At 41.7% G+C, this 23,747-nt stretch overlaps 1 protein-coding gene across 1 annotated transcript in view; it reads right to left on the bottom strand.

Annotated features, from left to right (window-relative positions):
• Nucleotides 1–23,747, bottom strand: part of HNMT (histamine N-methyltransferase) — a 141,524-nt gene that overhangs the window by 79,218 nt on the left and 38,559 nt on the right. Inside the window, exons 2-3 of the mRNA XM_069225079.1 lie at nucleotides 5,690–5,839; nucleotides 1,868–1,920 (exon numbers count right to left, since the gene is read on the bottom strand). Of these exons, the coding sequence (XP_069081180.1) occupies nucleotides 1,868–1,920; nucleotides 5,690–5,826 (190 nt within the window). The 5' untranslated portion in view covers nucleotides 5,827–5,839. The remainder of the gene's footprint in view (nucleotides 1–1,867; nucleotides 1,921–5,689; nucleotides 5,840–23,747) is intronic.

Here is a 23,747-nt window from a genome sequence, read left to right as displayed (position 1 = left end):
GTTGCTTATTGAGGGTTCTTGGCACCAGGCTCCACCTTCACCAACCACCAAGAAAGCTATGATCAGCATCTCTTTCACTGGCACACATGTTCTGCATCAACAGAAGCAGAACCGGAGGATGTTTATTCTTTTACATCACAGCCAAATACTGCATTGACCTCCCTCAGTACATAAGAGCCCCCTCACCACTTCTCATATGCCAGAAGAATTTGAAGTCCTGGCCCTTCTTATCCGGCCACATGGGACCTGCAAAGCCATCATTCTCTGGCTCAACCCCTCGCACCTGCTCAGTGGCTGGATACCCTCATGGGTGATTAGCCACACTCTACACATCCAAATAACATATCACAACATAATGTAGTCAGATTCAATTCTCTTCATTATCAGCAGCTTTACAGTGTTTCATATATTTAACTCATATATTTCAACTTTAAATGGATGCCCTTACATACTGTCAAGTTCACTATTACCTTTGTTTCTAATAAGCTTTTGTGTGTTTCAAAACAGCTGCTGTTTGAAGCTGAGGATTTAAAGGTGAACTCCAATTGCATTAACATGAAACAAGCCAAAGAGTACTTATTTTACTAATATATGGCTGTAAACAATGGCAGCAAAGCTATGGCTTTTGAAACTGGTGGGATGCCAAATCCCCCCACTTTCAACTGCCTGAGTGTCATAGCAGTTAATGACATAAAACAGCATGAGAGTAGCACCGAGACTGGCATGGCAGCTCCATCAGAGTCTAGCGACTATGCCTGGGTTTACCCCGCCTCCTTGACACTGTACGGATAGTGAAGGACTGAACGATGTAAGTCAATATGACTGCAGCAAGGGACTGGCTGGCCCACATGTACTTCACTATATTGTGTTGTCAAACTTTTCTGTGTTGTACCTGCCACTAAACCTAATCGGCCTTATCCTCAACCACACCCGATCCAGAGTGAGAGCACTACACTCTCGTGTTGTCAAACTTTTTTGCGTTGTACCTGCCACTAAACCTAATCAGCCTTACCCTCACCCACACCTGATCCAGCGTGAGAGCACTACACCCTTTAACAATAAAGGGAAATGGAAGAAACTACTGTAATACACAAAATATGCACCTCTTTAAAGAACATTTAATCATAATGCAGTAACAGTATACATTTGCCCCCAGACACAAGCTACCACTCCAATGGATTGGTGTTGGCATGCTTGTCTTTGACCCTGTGCAGCACTCTGCTACCTTTTGAACAGACGTGTGCTACACAAATATAACACATATACAGTACATACAATTTAGAAGCATAATAAAACAGCAATAAAATATGTCCGGTAGTGCCAGCTTGCAGTGGGAAGGTCATGCTCTACCTCCCCAGTAGAATGACTTCCCAATGTCTGGCAGTGCCCCTTTTCAAAGCAAGGTAATAACCATCCAGTGTGGCATTCCAATAAATGATGAAGGCTACACTGTCCTTGATGGAGCACTTATACCCCAACTAATGGTACCTTCTGGTAAATATGGCAAGTACCCTTGTTGCAATGTATGGGTCATGCAGTTGCACATTATTTAACCATTTTCAATAGGCTGCTCCAGGACACACCAGGCTGTTACATGTGCTGGTAGAGTACTCCGTTTACTCATGGTATCAAAGGTGCAAATCTGTTCAAGGCACCGCCCAGTTTCCACAATGATTGCCTAACTATGGAGCTCCCAACAAAGGTTCAAACGTCATTAAAAATAGTTTGTACACTTTTACAGAGACTATCCTGTTAACCGTTCAAAACAGATTTTGCAATGTCTACATAAAATATATTACTAAATATTGAGAAAAGATAAATAAAAGTATAAATGCAGATATGTGGGATTAAACAAAACATTACATACCTGCACCACTGCCAATACCTAAAACGTTGATTGAAGACTTCCCATGGCCAACGCTGAAAGAGAAACCCAATTATATTCCTTTTAAGCAAATGTCGATGTACATATTATATAGTTTTACAGAGTCAAAAGAGCAGAAGTTGCATTTCTGTATTCACACACCCCTCTGGCAATTTCAATATGATATTGTTCACTTAGTTGATTAATATTTGAAGTATCACACAGGTACAGTTCAAGTAATAAATGCTATATTTTGAAGTAGTTAAATTATAACACATTACTATCGCCGAATCAAGACTTTGACAAATATATAACTAGCCTATGTAGCCCACACTTGTGATAGAAAAAAAGAAGAATTGCCAGGTATTTATAAGCAAATACCTCAACTCTCAACCATATACTTAAATATTAAGACTCAAATGGTTTTGTGCAGTTCTCATGAAAGTCAAGGTAAGTCTATATAGCAGAATATTTGGAACTAATATTGTGAAAAAATGCTGGTCACACAAGGACCGTCAGTTGTACCTCTTGGCTTTACTTGCATTTCTGAGGTACAATTAAGGCAGCTCTTCTTGGAGACCAGGAGATCTGAGACCATGCTCACTATACATGTCTGACTTGTGGCAATACCCTCAGTTGCATTTTGTCATCCACCGCACCATTAGCTATCTACCATTGCATTACAAAAGAACAGAAGTTAGGAGCACAGTATGACCTGCAGCCCCTACTAAGTATGAGGGGTCAAAAATGTCTCAATTCCACAGTGCTTCTGGATAGGAATATCCTGAAGTCCCCACCAGGATATTCAAATATATGCTCATGTGGACATCCTCTACAAAGAGGCACTTGAGGTGTCAATTTTGATCCCAGGGGATATTGCTGCAGTAGGGATGTTACATGTTACATAAATATAATTTGTATCAGTCTACATTTGTGACTGATATGGTCTCCTAGCACTTGGAAATTGGAATGAAACAAAATGGAAAGGAATATACTACTTACTTTCCTTTACTTACGTTTATGTGCTGTTTTACTAATGCAAGTAGGTAATATCTTTACAAATGGAGCAACAGGAATGCCCATTTTCGATTGCGAATCTCTCTTTGTAAGTTAAAATGTTTATAAAAATGATTAAAGTGGTTTTGTTTTCACTTATGTGAATGCAAACCCAAATTGACTACAGAATGAACACTTTGAAACCTCAAATAAAATGAGAGAAAAGGAAGGGGGAATAAAAAAGGAAAGATGGAAAGAAAATACTGAAAATAGAATAATGGAAGGAAAAAACAAATACATTTAAACAATGAATTTAGAAGCAGTACACGGGGGAACAAGCAGGAGATGAACGAAAATAGCTATTTTTATAGAGAGCATATACCACTGCATTTAAAGACATTATGAGCCAGATATATTAAGATAATGGTCACAAAAAGTGGTCACAATTTTCAACCAGTCTTTCTCCAACACATGTAAATTTCCAAACTGATCTATGAACAAATAGGTTTGGAAGATTTTAGTTTGAAGTGGCTCACAGTCTGACCTAGTACTGCATATTCATTTGCAAGATCACTAACTGCAGCTCTCTCCAAATGGCCATGACACATGGACAAGGACCTGCAAGGGTCAGCAGACCACCATCGCTTTGATTGCTTTTGAAAAATGAAAACTTTTTTTAAAGCAGTCCGATCTGCCTTAATTAAAAATGCTGCTTTTAAAAACAACAAACACTATTTAAAAGTCTCAATGATGGTTGGTTATGGTTCCATGTACCAATGTTTATGCCCCCAGAACCGTGCATCCCAATTCACAAAAAGGAAAGTCTAAAAGAGAACGATTCCTTTTGCGAGCAAGTAACAACCCCAACTTCAGTCAGAAAGTTTTCAATGTGTTGCCACTGGAATTAGTCGCACAAACTATTTAGATCTGTGGTACTGAAGTACAATTTTAAAGAGACACCCACAGGATGTCTTTTTGCTAAGCTACAATTTGGTATCTAGAGGCAAACTTTTTTTAGGAATCAGTAAAACTTTAAAGACTATTAAAATGGCTTTTGTAAATGGAAAATAGCCTTTTGCGGTGGCATATTCCGAATCGAAGGCTTGCCTCTGCAAAAAAGTTTAGTATAGCTAGACCTAGATTTTGTAACCACCATCTAAAAAGGACCTAGCAAGTCACCTTTGTGATCTCTGATCTTCGGAAGGTAAAGGGCTTAACCCCTCATGTCTGGATAAGATTGCGAAACTCCTCAGAGACTTGTGAGATCCTTGTAAATTTTGAGTGCGGAAACCCCGTTTTATGCACAAGACATTGAATACTGATGTAACCTAGATTTTCCTGATCAGTTAAACTCTGAGGATAGAAGTAGCTAGTAAGAATTTATAACACCTGACTTCTGTTGTGACAATGTTGCCAGATTGAATCAGCACATGCTGTTAATCTTATCAGTATTAGAACATGGCTACTATTCACAAAATACTTACACAGATTCACAATGATTTTTCCAGGCGTATCAGCTGTACATGTACTTGTGTATTTTCAGCACAACATGTGAAATGCGTAAATGGGTGCCCCTAATGGGATCTACCTGTGCATAGTATGGGCACTCATGTTTCCACTATGTGCAATGTGCTCAATGTAGTTTGTTGGAGTATCAGACGTTTGGTCTCTAGCTTTCATTTCGATGATCCACGCATCACTGCTGTAGTAAGTGTGGGAAAGAGCAGCAAATTTTGTTCAACTCACAACCAGAAATATAATTGATAACAGTATCAATTAGAAGTTGCTGAAAATAAAATAAGTGAAGTTCCACACATTTTCTAGTCACTCACAAGCTCAGGGCAAATGTGCAGGTTTAAAAAAAATGGGCATCGGTATTTTACTTACTCAATATTTTGCACTGAAATCGGCAATTGACAAACATGAATCAATTAAGTTTGGTCAGGTCGAAATGCTTATTACATACAAAGCTTATTAATCATTTAAGCAACACGAGTTGATTTTACATTTGTTTTTGTATATCCTCTCATTATGACAGAAAATATATATTTTGAGATATCTCAATTGACTATTCTATAGCAGGTCCTCATAACTGGTGGAAAACAGGAGGAGACAAATTTACCACGAATTCATGCGGTGCAGCAATCTAAGTTGCTGTACGGCATTGCATGAAAGGAAGGGAGGAAAACAGCTCCATATTTAATAAGATATGGCACTGTTTTCATGTCTCCCTCTGCTGGCTTACTTTAAGGTGCTTGGCGCCAACAGATGCACCCTTGCACCATAGTGCAGGGACGTGTGTTTAATGTCAAGCATGGGTCTATACCGGTAGGGGATCCAGTTCAAAATACTGTGCTTTGCCATAGTTTTAACACTTATATAACTTTCTGTTTGCAGTGCAGTACAACGCATACATAAAGTTACAACAGACTTGAGAAAAGAAATCGCGGCTGCAATGTTATGTCTGCCTCGAGGACATTTACATTTTTAGTCGGAAATCCGAATCCAACGTTAGAAATATTTTCCTTCATTCGTCTTGGTGACAAATAATTCTTGTAATGCAGGCTAAGGCGTACAACATGTACTTTGTGAAACAGAAGAGATCTGCCCTTCTTGATTTATACAACTTTGCCTATCCATGGATCAATTCAGTCACTGCTTTGCAGGCTAACATTTCATTCTTCGATTTCCAAACAAAATGCAATGATCACTCCTTTTAAAGGCGCAATTATGGTCAGCTGCTGATTTTAAAAGTACGAATAATACTGGTATGATTTCCCTCTGTTCACCAGGCTTTAATCAACATGCAGCACACGCATCCCCACTTACCCGGATACTATGTTAGGGAACTTCTTTCCAATAAACTCCTGCATGCACTGGTGTTCTGTTGAGCGCTCAAGAAACACTTGAAAGGCTTGGATATAACGGCTTTTGTCTGAGGACAGGCTCTTCATGGATGACGCCATGTCTTTCGCTACCCTGTAGAAATTATTAAAGAGAGAAAAGGTATGCTTTAGGAACGTGTCTTCTATTTCCGTCTAACTGTGTCTCGTAGTTCTCCTGTCCTGGACTTTAGAACACAGCCTGGTTATTGCAGAAGCAACGCGAGTCGTGTTTGTACTGCTGGACTCTGCGCTCTGGGGTGTGGTAATATTTCACAGCTGTAGTTAAGTAGTCAACAATACAGTAACCACAGAAAAGACTAATTTTGCGTAATTTCCTGCCCTATGTTATTTAAAGTTAAAAAAAGCTTTTTAATTTCCTGGTGTTTTCTGACAAAGGACAATAGTGAGATTAAATATTATATTATGTTTCTCAATATGTGACCAAGTCAGATAAATTCTGTGATAGTAAAGAGCAGATGAAACATATTTCAGAACACAGGATATTAAAATGGTCCTATCTTGAAACATGAGCAGTCCTGTGAACATCTCTCAAATATAGTCGAAAACTGCACGAAAAAGAATATAAAAATATTATGTTTTGAACCATAAAGAGGCTACATTCAGTACAACGGCCAACAAAAATATAAGACTGGCCATTATAAAAATGTTTCACGTTCAGTGAAATTATAAAATGTTTCACATTTTTACAACAATGTAAATATTTGTATTTAATTAAAGTGCATGTACTGCTAAATAGAAAAAATGCATGGAAGCACTGGGACCTTCAAAAAGGTTTAATTATCACAGAGACAAAAAAGATTTAAGATGGGGCCGCACTACACATTCACTTTGCATAAGACACCCTTTTTTGTGGGTCTAAAACATAGTGGCCTGATATAACTATTTTTCCAAATTTATGAGGTAATTTGAAACGTGCCTCTTCTCCTGCAACATCGCTCAGCCGCAGATAGCTTAAGTAATAGTTATTTTTTATTTTCTTAGCATAGCCACATCCATCCCACAAAACACTATAACTTAATCAATAGTCAATAAAAGATCATATTTCCGTTAAAAAAAATAACCTGTGCATCAATTGATACTAAAGGTTAAAAAAAAACCTCCCCACATCCCAATAACGCCCAAGTGCTGAGCACATTTTTAGAAGTTTAGATGGTTCATGGGTAATCCTTAGTAAATTCTTATTGACTAAAATGTATCCAGGCCAAATTTGTATCCTATTCCCCAGTATGTTGGAAATTGTAAATATAACCAGGGTTTGTGGATTCCACTGAAAGGAACCTAGAAAATATTTAAAGATGTAGCGAACATTTGGGTATTTTGTTTTTTTAAAATGAGCCAGATATACTATTTTTCCATTTGCAAAAAATGGCCACAAATTGTGCACCAATTTTGTGCAACGGAAACAGATCTTGGGAAGTGCCCTATGTACTAATAGGTCGGTTCACAAAAAACGACCCACATAGGATCACAGAATAACCAATCTAATTATTATGCATTAGGAAGTTTGGAATTTGCGACTTCCTGAGATTGGCAGAAAAAGTTTCTGTTTTGGAAAACTTCAGGGATAGCAGGTAGTGGTTCTCTAAACCTCTGCATACTCCCACTGAGGCTGCCACCCCGTTTCTGTAAGGGAAAAGTCACCCCTTCCTCTTTGTGAATCAGTTACCACCTCCTTTGAGGAGTCAGTAACTTTCTATGAATGCCAATTCCAATTGCTGTCACAAATCACTGAAACATACCATACAGAATTTCAATTTGGAAAGAACTCCCCTTTCACACCCCTTCCAAAATCGATTCAGTATGGGTCACATAACCAATTTTACAAGTCGTAAAAAGCATACAGACTCACAAAATCGTTTTTCTATGTGAAAAAAGGTGATTTTGCAATTGCAAACACAGAGATTTGCTGAATGACTGGGTTTTTGACATGCTATCTCCTTTTCTAAAACTAGCCATATGTTCTGTGCAAGAAGGTATGTATTTTTGTATTTCTAAGAATGGCACCAACAAAAGGATTGTTTAGATAACCATCTTTTCAGCTTTTGATTACAGGCAGATATGTAAGAAAAAACACCACAGTTCTAAGTGATAGCGGCTTTTCCTGTTTAGGGGGTTTACAATTACTTGCAGTTGGCTATGAAAACAGATGAACAAATGAACTTGGAAAGCTATACATATACATTTCTGAACTATAAACACTTTATTAAATGCAGCAAGAGGTCTTTTGTGTACATCACTCATGGTTTTCCCAAAGGAGCTAATGTTGAAATAAAAAATAATGGAAACAAGTACGAACAAATAGAAATAAGTGGCAATGTTTTAATATGTAAGTTTTTTGCTCTGATGACTGATGTGCAAAAGTAATAATACGCCATTATATCCATCAGACTGTCCTGGTCACAGGGATATATGGTGTTTGTTGGCTGCCTGAGAAAACACAATACTTAGAGCTAATATGCAAGATGTTGCTTATTAGTATTTTACATTGTGTACTGAATCAATTGATAAGGTAATATCTAATAAATGAAAAATGGGTATAATAAACTCAGGAAAGCTTGGAATGTGCCCTTGATAACGAATTTAGGAATAGTAGTTATTTGTTACATCTCTGAATATGGGTTCAGAGGGCATGTTGCAAAATGCATTCTTCCTTGCACACTGGCTTATGTTTGAATGCAAGAAATGGCGAGAAAATAAACTGTTGTGCACGGACGTGAGTCTAGGAGATGGGTAGCTGCAATATATGGGCATGGATTCAGCTGGAACCCAGGGAAACCTGCCAATACCAGACAGTTCTGAAATCTAGACACCTTAGGGGTCAATGGTGGTGTGACTTGCATGAATCCCACTACAGTTTCTTACCCAGAATTCCCTGAAAATATTAAATTTCAGCTAAAATCATGGATTTTCCTCAAACATCTGTGGGTGAAAATTCCAGAATCTGCAGGTGTTGAACCTGGCCTTCTCTGCAGGTTCACTCCACAATTTATTTGTTACATTTGTTTTTGTTACCTTTCGAACATAGTAAACTTGGATTACATCAAATTGGCACATTTAATTTACTTGTAAGTCCCTTGTAAAATGGTACTACATGTACCCAGGTCCTGTAAATAAAATGCTGCTAGTGGGCCAACAGCACTTGTTGTGTCACCCACTGAAGTGGCATTTTAAACCATGCCTCAGGCCTGCCATGGCAGACTCTGTGCTGTTTTAAGCTATTTCATCCTGGTAAAATAAACCTCTTACCAGGCCTAAACCCTCCTTTTTATTTTATATATGTCACCATTAGAGTAAGCCTTAAACAGCCTTTAGAGCAGGGTGCATTGTATTTAAAAAGCTGGACATGTACTTTTAAGTCTTACCTGTCCTGGTACAAAAAACTCATACGTTTAGTTTTCACTACTGTGAGGCCTACCTCCCCTAGAAGATAAAATTAACGCCCTAGGTAACCTCCCAGCCACGTCTAACTCCGCAGCAGTAGCACCAGAGGGTATTAGCCTGGCCAACAATAAAAGACACCTAAAATGGGACAAGATCGTGGCTCGGCCCGCACTCATCAACGCTGCCAATAACACCCTAAAATCCACACTAATGGACTTAGAGGCAGGTTCTGCAACTCCCCACCAGGAAATAAGCTCAATCCACACCTCCTGCTTTAGGGATATCGCAGCTCACTTCTCAGTACCCCCTGTCCACGACGACAAACGACCCAAAGGCAGGCACCGCTGGTTCAACAAAACGTGTCGGTCCCTAAACAAGCGCCTAGTTCAAGCCATTAAATCCAAGGACCCCACCGCCATCCGCGTAGCTAGGAAGTACTATAAATCTGCAATACGCATAGCCAAGCGTGATCAAGATATCAAATGGTGGACAGCACTCAGCGACGCTGTGCGCAAGAGGAATTATAGTCTGTTCTGGTCCTTGGCAGCGCGAGGCCCAGAAACTAGTGGTTTGGTCATTACAACCAACATTGCCCCAAGAGACTGGATAGTTCACTTTAGTAGTCTGTACTCCCCTGATCATGATAGCCCCACCTCTGTTTGTACGGGCCCCCTCCTAATTCACTCATTAGCACCCACCACCGCAGCACCCCTGCTGTTCCATCAAAGTGATATAACCTACTCACTAAGCACTTTAAAACGCGGCAGGGCCCCTGGATCAGACTGCGTCCCAGCAGACCTATTCTCAACAGACCTAGCATCCTGGTCAAGATACCTCACCATTCTAGCTAACGCAATAGCATCTGGGGCGCCAATTCCCGACTCTTGGAAAGCGGCTATTGTTATTCCAATCTTTAAAAAGGGCGACAGATCTCTTCCCTGTAACTATAGACCTATTAGTCTAATTGACTGTGTCCAAAAAGTCTTCTGCCACTGCCTCCTAGGAAAGATCGAGGAATGGATGACTGACCACGATATCCTTAGCCCCCTCCAAGCCGGTTTCCGAAAGAAGATTTCCACCACCGATCAAGCCCTCAGATTCCTATTATTATATTGGAAAACAGTGTTCATTGGTAAAGGCAGCCTCTATGTAGCTTTTGTGGACCTCAAATCTGCTTTTGACCTAGTACCTCGCAACAAACTTTGGGTCACTCTCTCTCGTATGGGAATCCCGGAGCACATCCTTGCCATTTTGATACGACTCCACAAGGGCAACTACGCACAAGTCAGGTGGGGCAACAAGGGCCAACTAACTGACAGAATCCACGTTTCCCGGGGTGTGCGGCAAGGTTGCGTACTTGCCCCGACCCTCTTTTCCCTGTATATCAATGAAATTGTCCCCTCCCTCCTCAGCTTGCAGGCTGACGCACCTTCACTTGGCACACAAAAAATCCCAGTCTTACTTTTTGCCGATGACACTCTTTTGATATCCAAGACCCCCAGTGGTCTAAGGAAACTCCTTGCGTGCTTCGAGCATTTCTGCTCATCACAGGGACTCGAAATAAACGCCTCGAAAACAAAACTAATGACCCTTAATCCCCACAGATCTTTCAAAGGGAAGTTTACTTTAGTGGGCTCCTCACTTGAGAAGGTGGGCATTTTCAGCTACCTGGGCATAACACTCACTGACAATATGTCCTGGAAGCCACACATAGGAAAACAAGCCCTTAAATTAAGACAAACTACTGGGGCTCTACTAAAAAACTTCCACCTCTCACACACAAAACCAATTCGCCCAGCATTACAGTTATACGAAGCCCAGGCCATTTCCTCAGCGCTTTACGGGGCTGAACTTTGGGGACATACCAAAACCCAAGACCTAACCACCGCTGAAAACAACTTCCTAAGAAACCTTGTATCCCTTCCGCTAAGCACCCCACTGTTCCCTCTTTTCAAGGATCTCGGCATCAAACGCATTGGTCACAAAGCCCGCCTACGACCTCTGCTGTACTGGCGGCGTCTCTGGACCACTCCGGAGCTCGACATCTTCACTGAAGCCCTACAGGTCATCCTAAAAGCCGACCATCTTCACAGAATCCCCTGGCTACGATGCATCAAGGATTTACTATACTCACTCGGGCTCGATGATCTCTGGAACTCACCAGCCACGTCAGTCTTTCCCTCGAAAAGCGAACTAAAGAAACTATACTGGCAAATGGCCAACTACGAAGACACAAGGGCTGCACTCCACACTACATTATCTTGTGACTTTGCCAACCTAAAAGAGTCATGCAAGTACGAAGCTTTTTGGGACCTAATCACGGCCCCAAGGGAAAGGAAACTGTACTTCCAGCTCCGCATTGGAACACTCCCATTAAGACTTTTCACCAGCAGCTGGTCACACAATGAATCTACCGCATGCCCAGCTTGCAAAGCCCCCGTCGAGAATCTACCTCACCTCCTTTTTGCATGCCCCGCGTATACCGCCCCCCATAGGAAATGGCTGGCCCCGGCATGCAGACTACTGGGAGTACGCTGCTCTGCGCTAGCCCTGCGAATCCTCAGATCAGACACCAGGCCAATGCTAGTGATCGCCATCGCCAAATTCCTCAGAGCTAGTTGGCTTGTCAGAGGGAAAACTCTTCTGGCCAAAGACTCCAAATAAGACTGTCCCAACACCCTGCGCAGCGCATTTTATTTTATTTAATTTGATTCCATTTTTATTCCTTTTTTAATTCACTTTTTCCATTTTATCTTATCTTTTACTCCCTTTTATTATTATATTTACCTGTAATTTTATTATGTGAATTTATTTATATTTATTACTGCTCGCGCTTTTATGGCTCTTATAGCCGCAATAAAGCTTCTTTGAATTGAATTGATAAAATTATCTTATTACATTTAGTAAGTGATAACTTTTGTTTGAGAGCAGGTGGAAATGTCACATTTGGTTTAAAACCCTCCCTAACGATAAGGTCAGAATTGAAATCACAATTCCAAAAATGACACTTTTATAAAGTTGGCATTTATTTGTCCTAACCACTGCTGTCTGCCACCTGTCCCTGGGTAAATGACTAGGTGTAGTTGACAGTTGATCATTATTCCTCCCAGACAGTCACACAAAGGAGCGCCTAGATGGTGGCAAGATGGCTAGACTGGTAAGGCGGAGTGGAGCTGTGCACAGCCCCACTTGCATTTCAAAGACACTGCCTCAGCGCGCTCACAAAGAACTTCTCTCTACCCTATTGTACCCCACACATCCAGGCACCAGGGTTGAAAGGCAGGTTATTCCAGACACCTCTAGGGGGAAAACTCCAGATGTTTCTTCTACTTCAAAGCTGGCACCAGGTATAAAAGTAAGACCTTCAGATCCACTCTTTAGTATACTCCTGGACCTGTGAACACTACAGAAAAAGGACCACCCTGCTGCCAGATGACTGCCTTGCTGCTTGGACCTGCTCCCTTCATCCCAGGTTACCTGAGTGACTCCAATGGGTACTTAGCAGGCCTCCTGTTCTGAGCTACAGACACACAACAATCTTCAGAAGCCTCTCTGCAACTGCACAGCAGACATCCTCCAGTGGACCTGCCTGGACTTGCAACTTGGCCTGCCTCAGCCCTGCTGACCTCTACTGGAGTGAGTTCCTGATCAACCTCTCAGGTTCTGGACCTTTAGTATGGTATCAGTTGAGCTTATCATGGAGGAAAAAGAGAAATTGTGAAGTTTTGGACTGTTTACGACTGAAAACAGGTCAGTCCATGTCAAGATCTTGCCGCCTGCACTGATTTCAATGCGAAGCTCCAGTAAACCCAGCTCTACAACAACAGTCAACATCGACCGGCAAGGCGAGATTTGCACTTCATGCTACAGTATCGACAGCCCGTGGTTACTGCCAAATGGGAGCTACAGGTCCACGATGTTTGACAGGGTTGCAGCTCTACAGCGATGACCATCCACAATCCCTGACCTACACTATTTGAGCTACCACAATTACCACCCATGACGCTCTACTTGCTCCTCACGGATTCCTCCACCTTGAACTAGAGCCCCTGCGTGCAGGACTTTGAGAAGGTAACTGTGAGAAACCAGTTTTTTTTGCAATGTTCCCCCACATTTTGCCCCTATTTTTGACCCCTAGATACTGGATTTCTGACTCTGAGGGTGCCCTGGGATCTGCTAACCAGGGCCTGTACTCTGATTAAAAGCATATGCAACGGTAATTAGCATGACAACCTACCTATGAGCCCCTAGTATATACTAGGGCATGAAGGGCTTTAGGCCAGTGCATTTAATGCACTTATGTGTGCATTACTGTGGTGCCTGTTGTCATTTTAAAGGCAGCCCTGCTCCACAAGCTGCTTTTAAAAGTAAAGCATAAAGACTCAAACTACCTTATTAGGGTCGAGCCTGCGTTGCATGCGTTCGCGCATGCGTATCGCAGCGAGACGCTTTAGTATTTAGAAAAGGGCTCGGAGCCCTGTCAACTTCACGTCAGTGTTTTTCATTGGTTCGTGGGCTTGCCTAATAAAATCTGCTTGCTTTCATTAGTCGAAGGAACGCACACGTCATGCCTTTTCCGGTGGCTAGCCCTCCTCGAGCGCAGTTACCAAGTACAGAAAACATGCGAGGCTCACTGTTTTCCATCAGGCTTGTGGACTTCTTTTTCTCTAATTTACGAGCGCGATCTCGCTTGGCAGAAGTCGAGCGCTTTACATAGTTAATTTCACTTTTTCGTGTTACGTACATTAATGCACTTTTGCCCGATAGGTGAAAAGTCAGGTTAGGAGTTTACAGCGCGATCAGCTCTAATATGAGCAAACGCGAGACCCGTTGCATTGTAAATGCTTGTTTTTACATATGTCACCCCTAAAGTCTCCCCTAAGTGCCCCAAGGGTAGGGTGCCTTGTGACTATTAGCAAGGACATGATAAAATATGTTTTATATGACCTGGTGAGGGACAAATTGCCAAATTTGTTTTCCCCGTTGTAGTACAGTAGCTCCATAGGTTAACATTGGGAAACTTTATTAAAGTATATCTTTTGCTAGAAATGGGCTACAATTTCAATTTTTGGACTCAAAATGATAGAATAAATCCAATTATTTGCTATTGTAGGATTTATAATAACTAGCACAGAAAAGAAGTTATAGAATTTTCTTTTCTGTTATGCCAAAATCCAGCTCCCCAGCTGTTTTTTCCTGATTGGCCAGCTTCCGCCAGGCTGCGCCACGCTACCTTAATGAGATGTGAAGTGGCCTGCATTGAAACAACGGGACATCTGGTGGGTGGAGATCTGCAAGCTGCAGAACAAAATGCAGGAAGGGGGCTGGGAAGCCAAACTGGTCTTCAAAGGGAAAATGACACTTAGGACAAGACACAGGCTCACCCCCTCTTCCTGCCACTTCAGCCAGATGTGAGCCCCAGTACTGAGATTAGCAGATGGACTGGAGAGGGAGTGTTTAGGGAAATAAGCAACACCAGTGGGATAGATATAGTTAGATCTTAACTCCAAGGAGGGATTGGATTTCCTTCATCTTGGAGTTTGGAAGAATAGTGCTTCATGAGCTTATTTTTTGCCACACATCACAGGTAGTGGTCACCCCAGAGGGTGGCACCCTGCGCCCCATTGGTCAGGGGTGCTAGCCTGCTTGCCATCCCAGAATAACGGATAAACATGGGAGAGCTGCCCAGCAACTCAGAACAATGCCTGAACTACAAGGAGAAGAAGGACTGCCCTGCTGGAACCCTGGTCTGCACCTCAAAGGACTGAACTCTGCATGTCTGCACTTGCTGCACATTGAAGAGCTATAGTTCTAAGGATTTTGCCTGGCTTCAAGAGAAAGAAGGAGTGGACTCCTGACAGCAACACGTTAAAAGAGCTTAACCTGCAATATCCTCACAAAGAAAGACCCAGCTGACCATCTTCAGCTGGACATTTGAGGATTTGTCAGAAGCATTCTAGGAAACATAGTCCCAACATCTCAAGGACCATCTCAGAGCTTCCAGACCCTTGGATTGGTGTTGTGGACCACTAAAGACCCAGAGGAGGACATCTGGAAGGATAGCCAGAAGTTTGGAGAAGATTGGAGAACTTTTGAAAAAAAGCTCCATAAGGTGACCAATCCATTGACAAGAGTCAAACTGCCCACATTCCTCCAAGACTTCCAGGAGTTGACCGGGAGCCCGCGCTGATTTGAAGCCGACGACGTCCTTTCAAATCTCGCCCATACGAGGAGTGTCACCTGACAACAAGAGAAAAAGCTCCAGGAAAACTACTAAGTCAGAAGATAAAACTTCGATTGAGGCCTCCCGCTCAGTGTATCCATGCTGACCCATGAAGTAAGGACGTAGGATGAATTCCTGCCCCCTTTTTTGCATCGTTATTAAGAGAGTGATTGAGCATGATTTCTCAGTTGTCACTCTCAGTTTGTTTTTTAACCTTAGCCTAGGCCTTATGTTGATACGAATAAACACATGATGTTCTAGGTCTTGAGCCAATTTTATTCTTTTCTCTCCTGCTCATTCGGTGATTGTATCTTGGCAATATCCGTTACACACCTGATCACGGCAGTCACTATAAAAAGATCTCCGGCAAAGAGCCCCCTTCTGTGGGGAGCCTGTAAGACATTGCAGCGCCAGTCTGACGAGGAGCATCCCCGATGATGAAGCATGACATCCGTCCGGATGCGTGAGGGCTCTTGCTCCTAATATTTAGGTTTCCCTGTCGTCTTCATTTGGAACAGTGTACCCTGATTTTGAGATTGATAACACTTGGGAGACTTTACATTGTACCACTAATCTCCCTGTCCCTCCTCTTTCAGTATATCCAAGCGGGGCTCCATCTCAGTTGTCCTCAAATTGTGACTAGGTCCCTGTGAAGGGAGACCATGTGTCCGCGGAACTACAGGGAGTGCAGAATTATTAGGCAAATGAGTATTTTGACCACATCATCCTCTTTATGCATGTTGTCTTACTCCAAGCTGTATAGGCTCGAAAGCCTACTACCAATTAAGCATATTAGGTGATGTGCATCTCTGTAATGAGAAGGGGTGTGGTCTAATGACATCAACACCATAAATCAGGTGTGCATAATTATTAGGCAACTTCCTTTCCTTTGGCAAAATGGGTCAAAAGAAGGACTTGACAGGCTCAGAAAAGTCAAAAATAGTGAGATATCTTGCAGAGGGATGCAGCACTCTTAAAATTGCAAAGCTTCTGAAGCGTGATCATCGAACAATCAAGCGTTTCTTTCAAAATAGTCAACAGGGTCGCAAGAAGCGTGTGGAAAAACAAAGGCGCAAATTAACTGCCCATGAACTGAGAAAAGTCAAGCGTGCAGCTGCCACGATGCCACTTGCCACCAGTTTGGCCATATTTCAGAGCTGCAACATCACTGGAGTGCCCAAAAGCACAAGGTGTGCAATACTCAGAGACATGGCCAAGGTAAGAAAGGCTGAAAGACGACCACCACTGAACAAGACACACAAGCTGAAACGTCAAGACTGGGCCAAGAAATATCTCAAGACTGATTTTCCTAAGGTTTTATGGACTGATGAAATGAGAGTGAGTCTTGATGGGCCAGATGGATGGGCCCATGGCTGGATTGGTAAAGGGCAGAGAGCTCCAGTCCGACTCAGACGCCAGCAAGGTGGAGGTGGAGTACTGGTTTGGGCTGGTATCATCAAAGATGAGCTTGTGGGGCCTTTTCGGGTTGAGGATGGAGTCAAGCTCAACTCCCAGTCCTACTGCCAGTTCCTGGAAGACACCTTCTTCAAGCAGTGGTACAGGAAGAAGTCTGCATCCTTCAAGAAAAACATGATTTTCATGCAGGACAATGCTCCATCACACGCGTCCAAGTACTCCACAGCGTGGCTGGCAAGAAAGGGTATAAAAGAAGGAAATCTAATGACATGGCCTCCTTGTTCACCTGATCTGAACCCCATTGAGAACCTGTGGTCCATCATCAAATGTAAGATTTACAAGGAGGGAAAACAGTACACCTCTCTGAACAGTGTCTGGGAGGCTGTGGTTGCTGCTGCACGCAATGTTGATGGTGAACAGATCAAAACACTGACAGAATCCATGGATGGCAGGCTTTTGAGTGTCCTTGCAAAGAAAGGTGGCTATATTGGTCACTGATTTGTTTTTGTTTTGTTTTTGAATGTCAGAAATGTATATTTGTGAATGTTGAGATGTTATATTGGTTTCACTGGAAAAAATAAATAATTGAAATGGGTATATATATTTTTTTGTTAAGTTGCCTAATAATTATGCACAGTAATAGTCACCTGCACACACAGATATCCACCTAACATAGCTAAAACTAAAAACAAACTAAAAACTACTTCCAAAAATGTCAGCTTTGATATTAATGAGTTTTTTTGGGTTCATTGAGAACATGTTGTTGTTCAATAATAAAATTAATCCTCAAAAATACAACTTGCCTAATAATTCTGCACTCCCTGTATTTATTTATCTTTTTTTTTTTTTAAATGTATATCTCTGGTTGCCTACATTGGATTTTATTCATGTTTGTGCCATTTTAAAGATAAAAATATTTCCTGTGTTAGATTTTTCTTGGGTGTTGTGTCTTACTTATTTAATGTATTGGTGTTTTTAAAAGCTTTACATGCCTGTCTCCTCAGTTAAGCCTGCCTGCTTACCAGTTACCAGGGTTTGAGCAAGGGATTAATTTGAGATCCTGACTGAACCTTACATTGTGATTGTGGCCTTATTACTAGTGGTAGGTCTCTACTTATCACTCTAATAACCCACTTTCCAACAGTAACGTTTTCAGTGGAACTAACCTGGTCCCTATATTTCGCTCGTGCTCCATCATGGTCAGCCTGAACGTGTCGCTCTCATCCGGTCTTGCACAACCAGATGACCACGAGTGGCGCTTTGTAGTTTTAGGAGCTGTACTTACCTTAAAGCTTTGCAGTTGTACAACTCTGGTCCTTAATGATTGCACTTTTGTCTTTTTGGTGTCAAATAATTCAATCCCTTTTACTCTATTTTCAGAAATTGATTTGCCATTTTTCTTCCTTTGTGTTTTCACGTTATTACTGTTTAAGTGTGGCATAAATACTTAAAACATGGCCTCTAAGTTAAGTCTGACTGTTTTGTGCCAATCTAGCAAAGGGTTAAGCGCAGGTTAATTTAATGACTTCTGTAGTTCAACTTGACAAGGACTGTGGTCGATGCTTGAGAAGGGTTTTCATCCCCCTCAATCAAAAACCCAATTTCTCACAGCAGGGATCAACAAAATTCCTACCACCCAACATTCCCACACTCCTCATGATAAACAGTACCCTATTTGTGTGGGTAGACTTATTCCCTGCAACAATAACCTAACAAAACCTGAACTATACGAAGTCAATGTGGTGTTCATTAGATCTTCTCATGTTTATAGTTTTGGACCACTCCTACAATGTGTATTAGGTCCACCCTCATGTGAAAAGCAGCATTTCATTTGGGAGGTGTATGGGAACTTGGAGCGGTAATGGTTTGACCATTAGTTGGAAGAGTTTTCTAATACACAAATAAGGTAAAACAGTCTGTTTTGAGCCTTACTTTGATGTTTACAGTGCATTCTGGGTAGGAAAAATGGGTAGGAAAACTTGCCGGTATCCACACAAGCCACACCAACCTCAATTCCTCTGTGTCTTTAGGTTTCAGAAATGCTTAGGGTTGGTAGGGTTCCATATTTGCTGGCTGAATCAGAACTCAAACAATGCAGCTAATTGCTATGGCAAGTGAGAGGAAAAAATGGATCTCTTCTCCTTGTGAGTCTCAGAAATACTAGCTGATACCCAAAGGTTCAGCTTGATGACAGATTGGGCCAAGGACCTGCCTAGTTACTTTTCTCACCTTTGCTATGATGGATGTTTAGCCAGTCTTGGTCTGCTAACTGTGGTGTCCCAGCGAGTGTCAGAAAGCCCACTAGAAGTTACAACCAGAAAGGGGTGCTAGGCCTGTGCATCCTGGTACTGCACTGCAGCTCTCATCTATAGGCACCAGAAAGTCAGGGGTGGGTAGCGTAGAGGTTTAAGCCTCCTCTGCTCATCCACATGGTGGCAAAATAATCCAAATTTCCTTTCATTTGCCATGGGGATGACTACAGAATTCAGGTACCTGGCCCCAGGGGGGTAAAAAAGTCTGTTAGGGTCTTAATGCTGGTAAGTATGGCCATATGCCAGGACCAGCTGGTCTGCACTCCATTTAAAAATATGTACCCCTAGCATCCAGCAGGTTGATGCTCCCATGGGAAAACATGTTGAGGGCAAATCCCCCAATATGGCCCCCAGGTGAAAAAAGACTGTTGGCGCTTTAGGGATGGTGGTATAGTCCAATGCCAGAGTGGGCCAACCTCCATTCCATTTTTGTTTTTAAATATACCCAGCACCAGTGCACTTTCTGCCCTCCTCACTGGTGGACAAAAAGACTATTGGTTCTTTAGCAGTTGTGGTAGGGACTGATGCCTCGACGGGCCAGTCCCTACCCTGTTTTTAAACAAAACATGCAGCCCTGGCATCCAGTGAACATTTTGCCCACAGTGATGAGAAAAGGTTGTGGGTAAATTCCCTTATCCGCCCCCTTAGGCATGGGTGTGGCCCGATATCTGGAAAGGCCAATGACCACATAATATTTTTTTATATACATTAAATCATCACTGGTATTTAGTGAGCTTTATCTTTCCCTGGACAGGGGAAGAAAGACTGTTGGGGGTTATATTTATTTGTTTTTGTTTTTAATTGAAACTATCAATTACAATATTTAATATTATAAAACACCAATGGATCTGATAAACAAATACAAAAGAGGAAAAACAAGCATTAATTACACCAAGATAAAACAAGCATTTGCAGTGCACTAGGTCTTGCATTTGCTTGAGTTAGAGCTATTGACATTGTAAATTCATAACTGGACTTTTCTTGCCACATAAATTGGTCAACCTTGCCTCATAATTTCATCTTTTCCTGCCATATAACTCCAGTGGCCCTGCATATAACTAAAGTAATTCCAATTACTTTCTTCCTCTATCTGCAGAAAACAAAATGTTGCCATTTAGCATCCTAATTTAAATCTGCCATGCTAATTTTAATAGAGTACCACTTTCACCGCCCCATCATTAGGGTTGCTGGCAGGCTAACACCACTCCACAAAAAAAAGAAACAAGACAGCCACAGAGGAGATATAAACTAGAAGGGTCACCCACACATATCTAGAGTGTTCAAACAGTCATAGTGTAATAAAGATGTTAAGTTGGCCTGAATCATGATCATAAATGTAATAAGGAGATTAGATCAGAAATACACTTTTAGCATTAGACTGCAATGCTCAAAACAGTCCCTAAGGACACAACAACAAAAATATCATTTGTAAGAAACACGGTCATGTAACCGTATTGTCAGCCCCTAGGGAGCACAACCCCATGAAAAAAAACGGGAGAAAGTAATGGAGTGTAACCAAATACTTTGCACCTAGATGGCATTTCTAGGGCTAGCAGACCTACTGCAGTGATATTACAAACAAAACAAAACAAAACAAAACTTCTTCCCACAGTAAAACAATACTTCTAACCATGAGAAAGCTTAAAAACACTGAATGGTGGGAGGGGTTTTTTATTTTGGGGTCCCCACTAACCTAGCGTGAGGACCCAGAGAAGATGTAGACATAAAGAGTGTTTTGAAGGTGGTCCCACTGTCCTAGGACACCCACAGACTGTGTTATGAGCAAAAATGCTTTTTGTTCCCCAATTATTATAGCATGTTTACTGCAATGCCCAGAAAAGCCCCTAGAGGACACCACAATAAAAATAGCATTTAGAAAAAACATGGTCATGTAACCATACAGTCAGCCTTTAGAGATCATAAACACATGAAAAAGAATGTGAGAAAATAATGCAGTGTAACCATATATGTAGCCCCTATAGGACATAGTGCATTACACATTTTCAAGGCTAGCAGGCTTATTGCAATGATATTACAAACAAGGCTCATAACATATAACACTGCCAGCTGTAAAACAAACGTTTTAGCCTTATGAAAGCATAAAAAGATAATGCATGGTGGTAAGAGTTATTATTTTGGAATTTCCACTAACCTAGTGGGGGGACCCAGAGATGATGTAGACATAAAGAGCACATTGTGGTCAGTTTTTGAAGGTGGTCCCATTTTCCTAGTACCACCACAGAGTTATGAGCAAAAATCTTTTGGAAAAGTAATGCGCTGCAAAGTATCTGTGCAACAAATGTTTTAGTATGTTGTTATGACTTTACTACTTAGAACCGCCCCTAGGGAAAAGCACAATGAAAATAACATATGCAAGAAACATGTTCAAATAACTATATAGTTAGCCCCTGGAGAACATAATCACACAAAATGAAAACAACTGAAATAATGCACTGTAACCATATATTTAGTCCCTAGAGACTGTCGTGTATGACACATTTTTAGAGAGAGCAGGCCTATAACAATGATACTGCAAATAAGACCTTTAAAACAGAAGCTATTTCCAGGTGTAAAACAAAAGTTCCATGCATGAGAGCACTTAAAAAGACATATAATGGTGGGAGGGGTTATTATTTTGGGGTCTCCACTAACCTAGTGTGGGGACACAGATATTGCCTAGACAGAAAGAGTGTGTCTGAAAGTTTTGGTGGTGGTCCCACTGTTCTACGATCACTACAAGCTGAGTTATGCGCAACAATGTTTTATAAAAGTAATGCCCTGCAAAGCATTATGGGGTGATTTTCCAGAGTGCAGTGAATATTGTAGGATCGGCTCTCCCGTTATGCTGGGAGAGCTGCATTTGCTTTGAGAATTTCTGTTTTAGGTAAAGCATTTACCAATTTCAAGTGTTTGAAGGGGAGAGCCAAAAGAATGACTCTGATTAGGAAACTGTGAACAATGTGACCATCGCTCCAATATCACCGATCAAGTTCACACTGCTGTGCCTGTTAACTCTGTGAGTGGCATGGCCACCATGCAGCACGAAGGAGAGAGACAAAAGAAAAAAATAATTCACCCACTCTGAAGTATATCTTCAACTCTGCAATCATGCAATAATCCATCTAACAGGGAAAGTCTGTAAGGCATGACAAAAACAGCTCAAGGCGGGACAAACGCAATGACATCAGGTGAATTTTGAAATGCAAGCCCAGGAACGAATAAAAGTGATGGGTGTGAGATTGGTGTGGTTAAAAGCCCAAAATACTTAGAACAGGTCAAAGCGCTGGCGTGCTCAACCTAAATAATCAATTGCAACCTCCAAATGTGGTCTCCCTTTGCCTTTCATAATTCATTTGCATATCCAATAATCATCATAAACCTTGATTACATATGGGTAAATTAAGTCAATCTTAACATGCCCTGATCCAGCAACAAAGCGAAAGAAGGAAGAAGGGGAAATTATTCGGCTGATTCCTCCTGACTACCAGGCTCGTTTACCCCTTTACTTTTACTATCCATCCATTTCGCCAGCAGCACACATATCAAGGCCCTAAGCTTTCTTGTTATTCGCCCTTAAAATCATATAGATCAATTTCAAGATTATGCATTAACAGAAGCCTTGTGAGATATTCATGCGTGGTAGGGAGTTTAGGGCACAGCCATACTGCCACTATTCACATACGCGCCACTGTTGTAGCTACAAATGTAAACTATAACTGCTCCATTGTGAGCCTGTAGGAAAGTAGCCTCTTTTTAGCATGGTTACCCCCACTTTTGGCCTGTTTGTGAGTGTGTGTCAGTGTGTTATTACTGTGTCACTGGGATCCTGCTAGCCAGGACCACAGTGCTCATAGATAAAAACCTATATGTCAGTGTGTTTTGCCTGTCTTACTGGGATCCTGCTAGCCAGGACCCCAGTGCTCATAGTTTGTGGCCTAATGTGCCTAACATCCCAACCTTCTAGTTCTGAAAGCTCTTCCTAAAACCCCCAAATCCCCCTGGCCTTCTGTCTCTGATTATGTGTACTATAACTCAAAGTCTTGCCCCTGGTTCCCACCTTTAACAAATCCCAGACTACAATAGCCGTGGCAGTACCTCTATAAATTGTCAAGAAGTGTCCTAGCCATCTTCTTATGTGCTCAACATTCTGAATGTTAAGGAGCAGTTTCCTATTAAATGGCCAATTCTGTGCTGGCCTAGTTATACCCTCCACCAAAATTTCCAAGAACAAGAGGTTTTGAAAAAAACCATGGGCTGTCTTTCTATCCCTACTTTTCCTGCTAGACCTGCTGAGGAATTAAAAAATAGTCCAGTCGTATAAATTTCATATGGGGTAAGAAAAGTATACCCTCTGGTGCTTTCAACTTATCCCACACATCGACCGGGTCATGATCTCTCATCAACAGACAAACAACTCTGTAAACTAATGGTTACCTGCCACTATACTGCCCTCACTGCAGCTCACTCCCCCGGACTTCCATATGGAGGTTAAAGTCACAGCACACCACAAGAGCCTTGGCTATGAAGATAGCACAAGATCCAGACCATCCATAACAGCAGCTTCATCCAAATTGGACTGTTGGGGGCTTCACCTGTGGGGGCCTAATGCATGAATGAGCCAGCCCACACCCTATTTCTTTTTATCACTG

Source organism: Pleurodeles waltl, chromosome 3_1 (genome assembly GCF_031143425.1).
Source record: "Pleurodeles waltl isolate 20211129_DDA chromosome 3_1, aPleWal1.hap1.20221129, whole genome shotgun sequence".
Lineage (NCBI taxonomy): Eukaryota > Metazoa > Chordata > Amphibia > Caudata > Salamandridae > Pleurodeles > Pleurodeles waltl.
The sequence above is the reverse complement of the archived record's forward strand: the minus strand, read 5'-3'. Positions and strand labels throughout refer to the sequence as shown.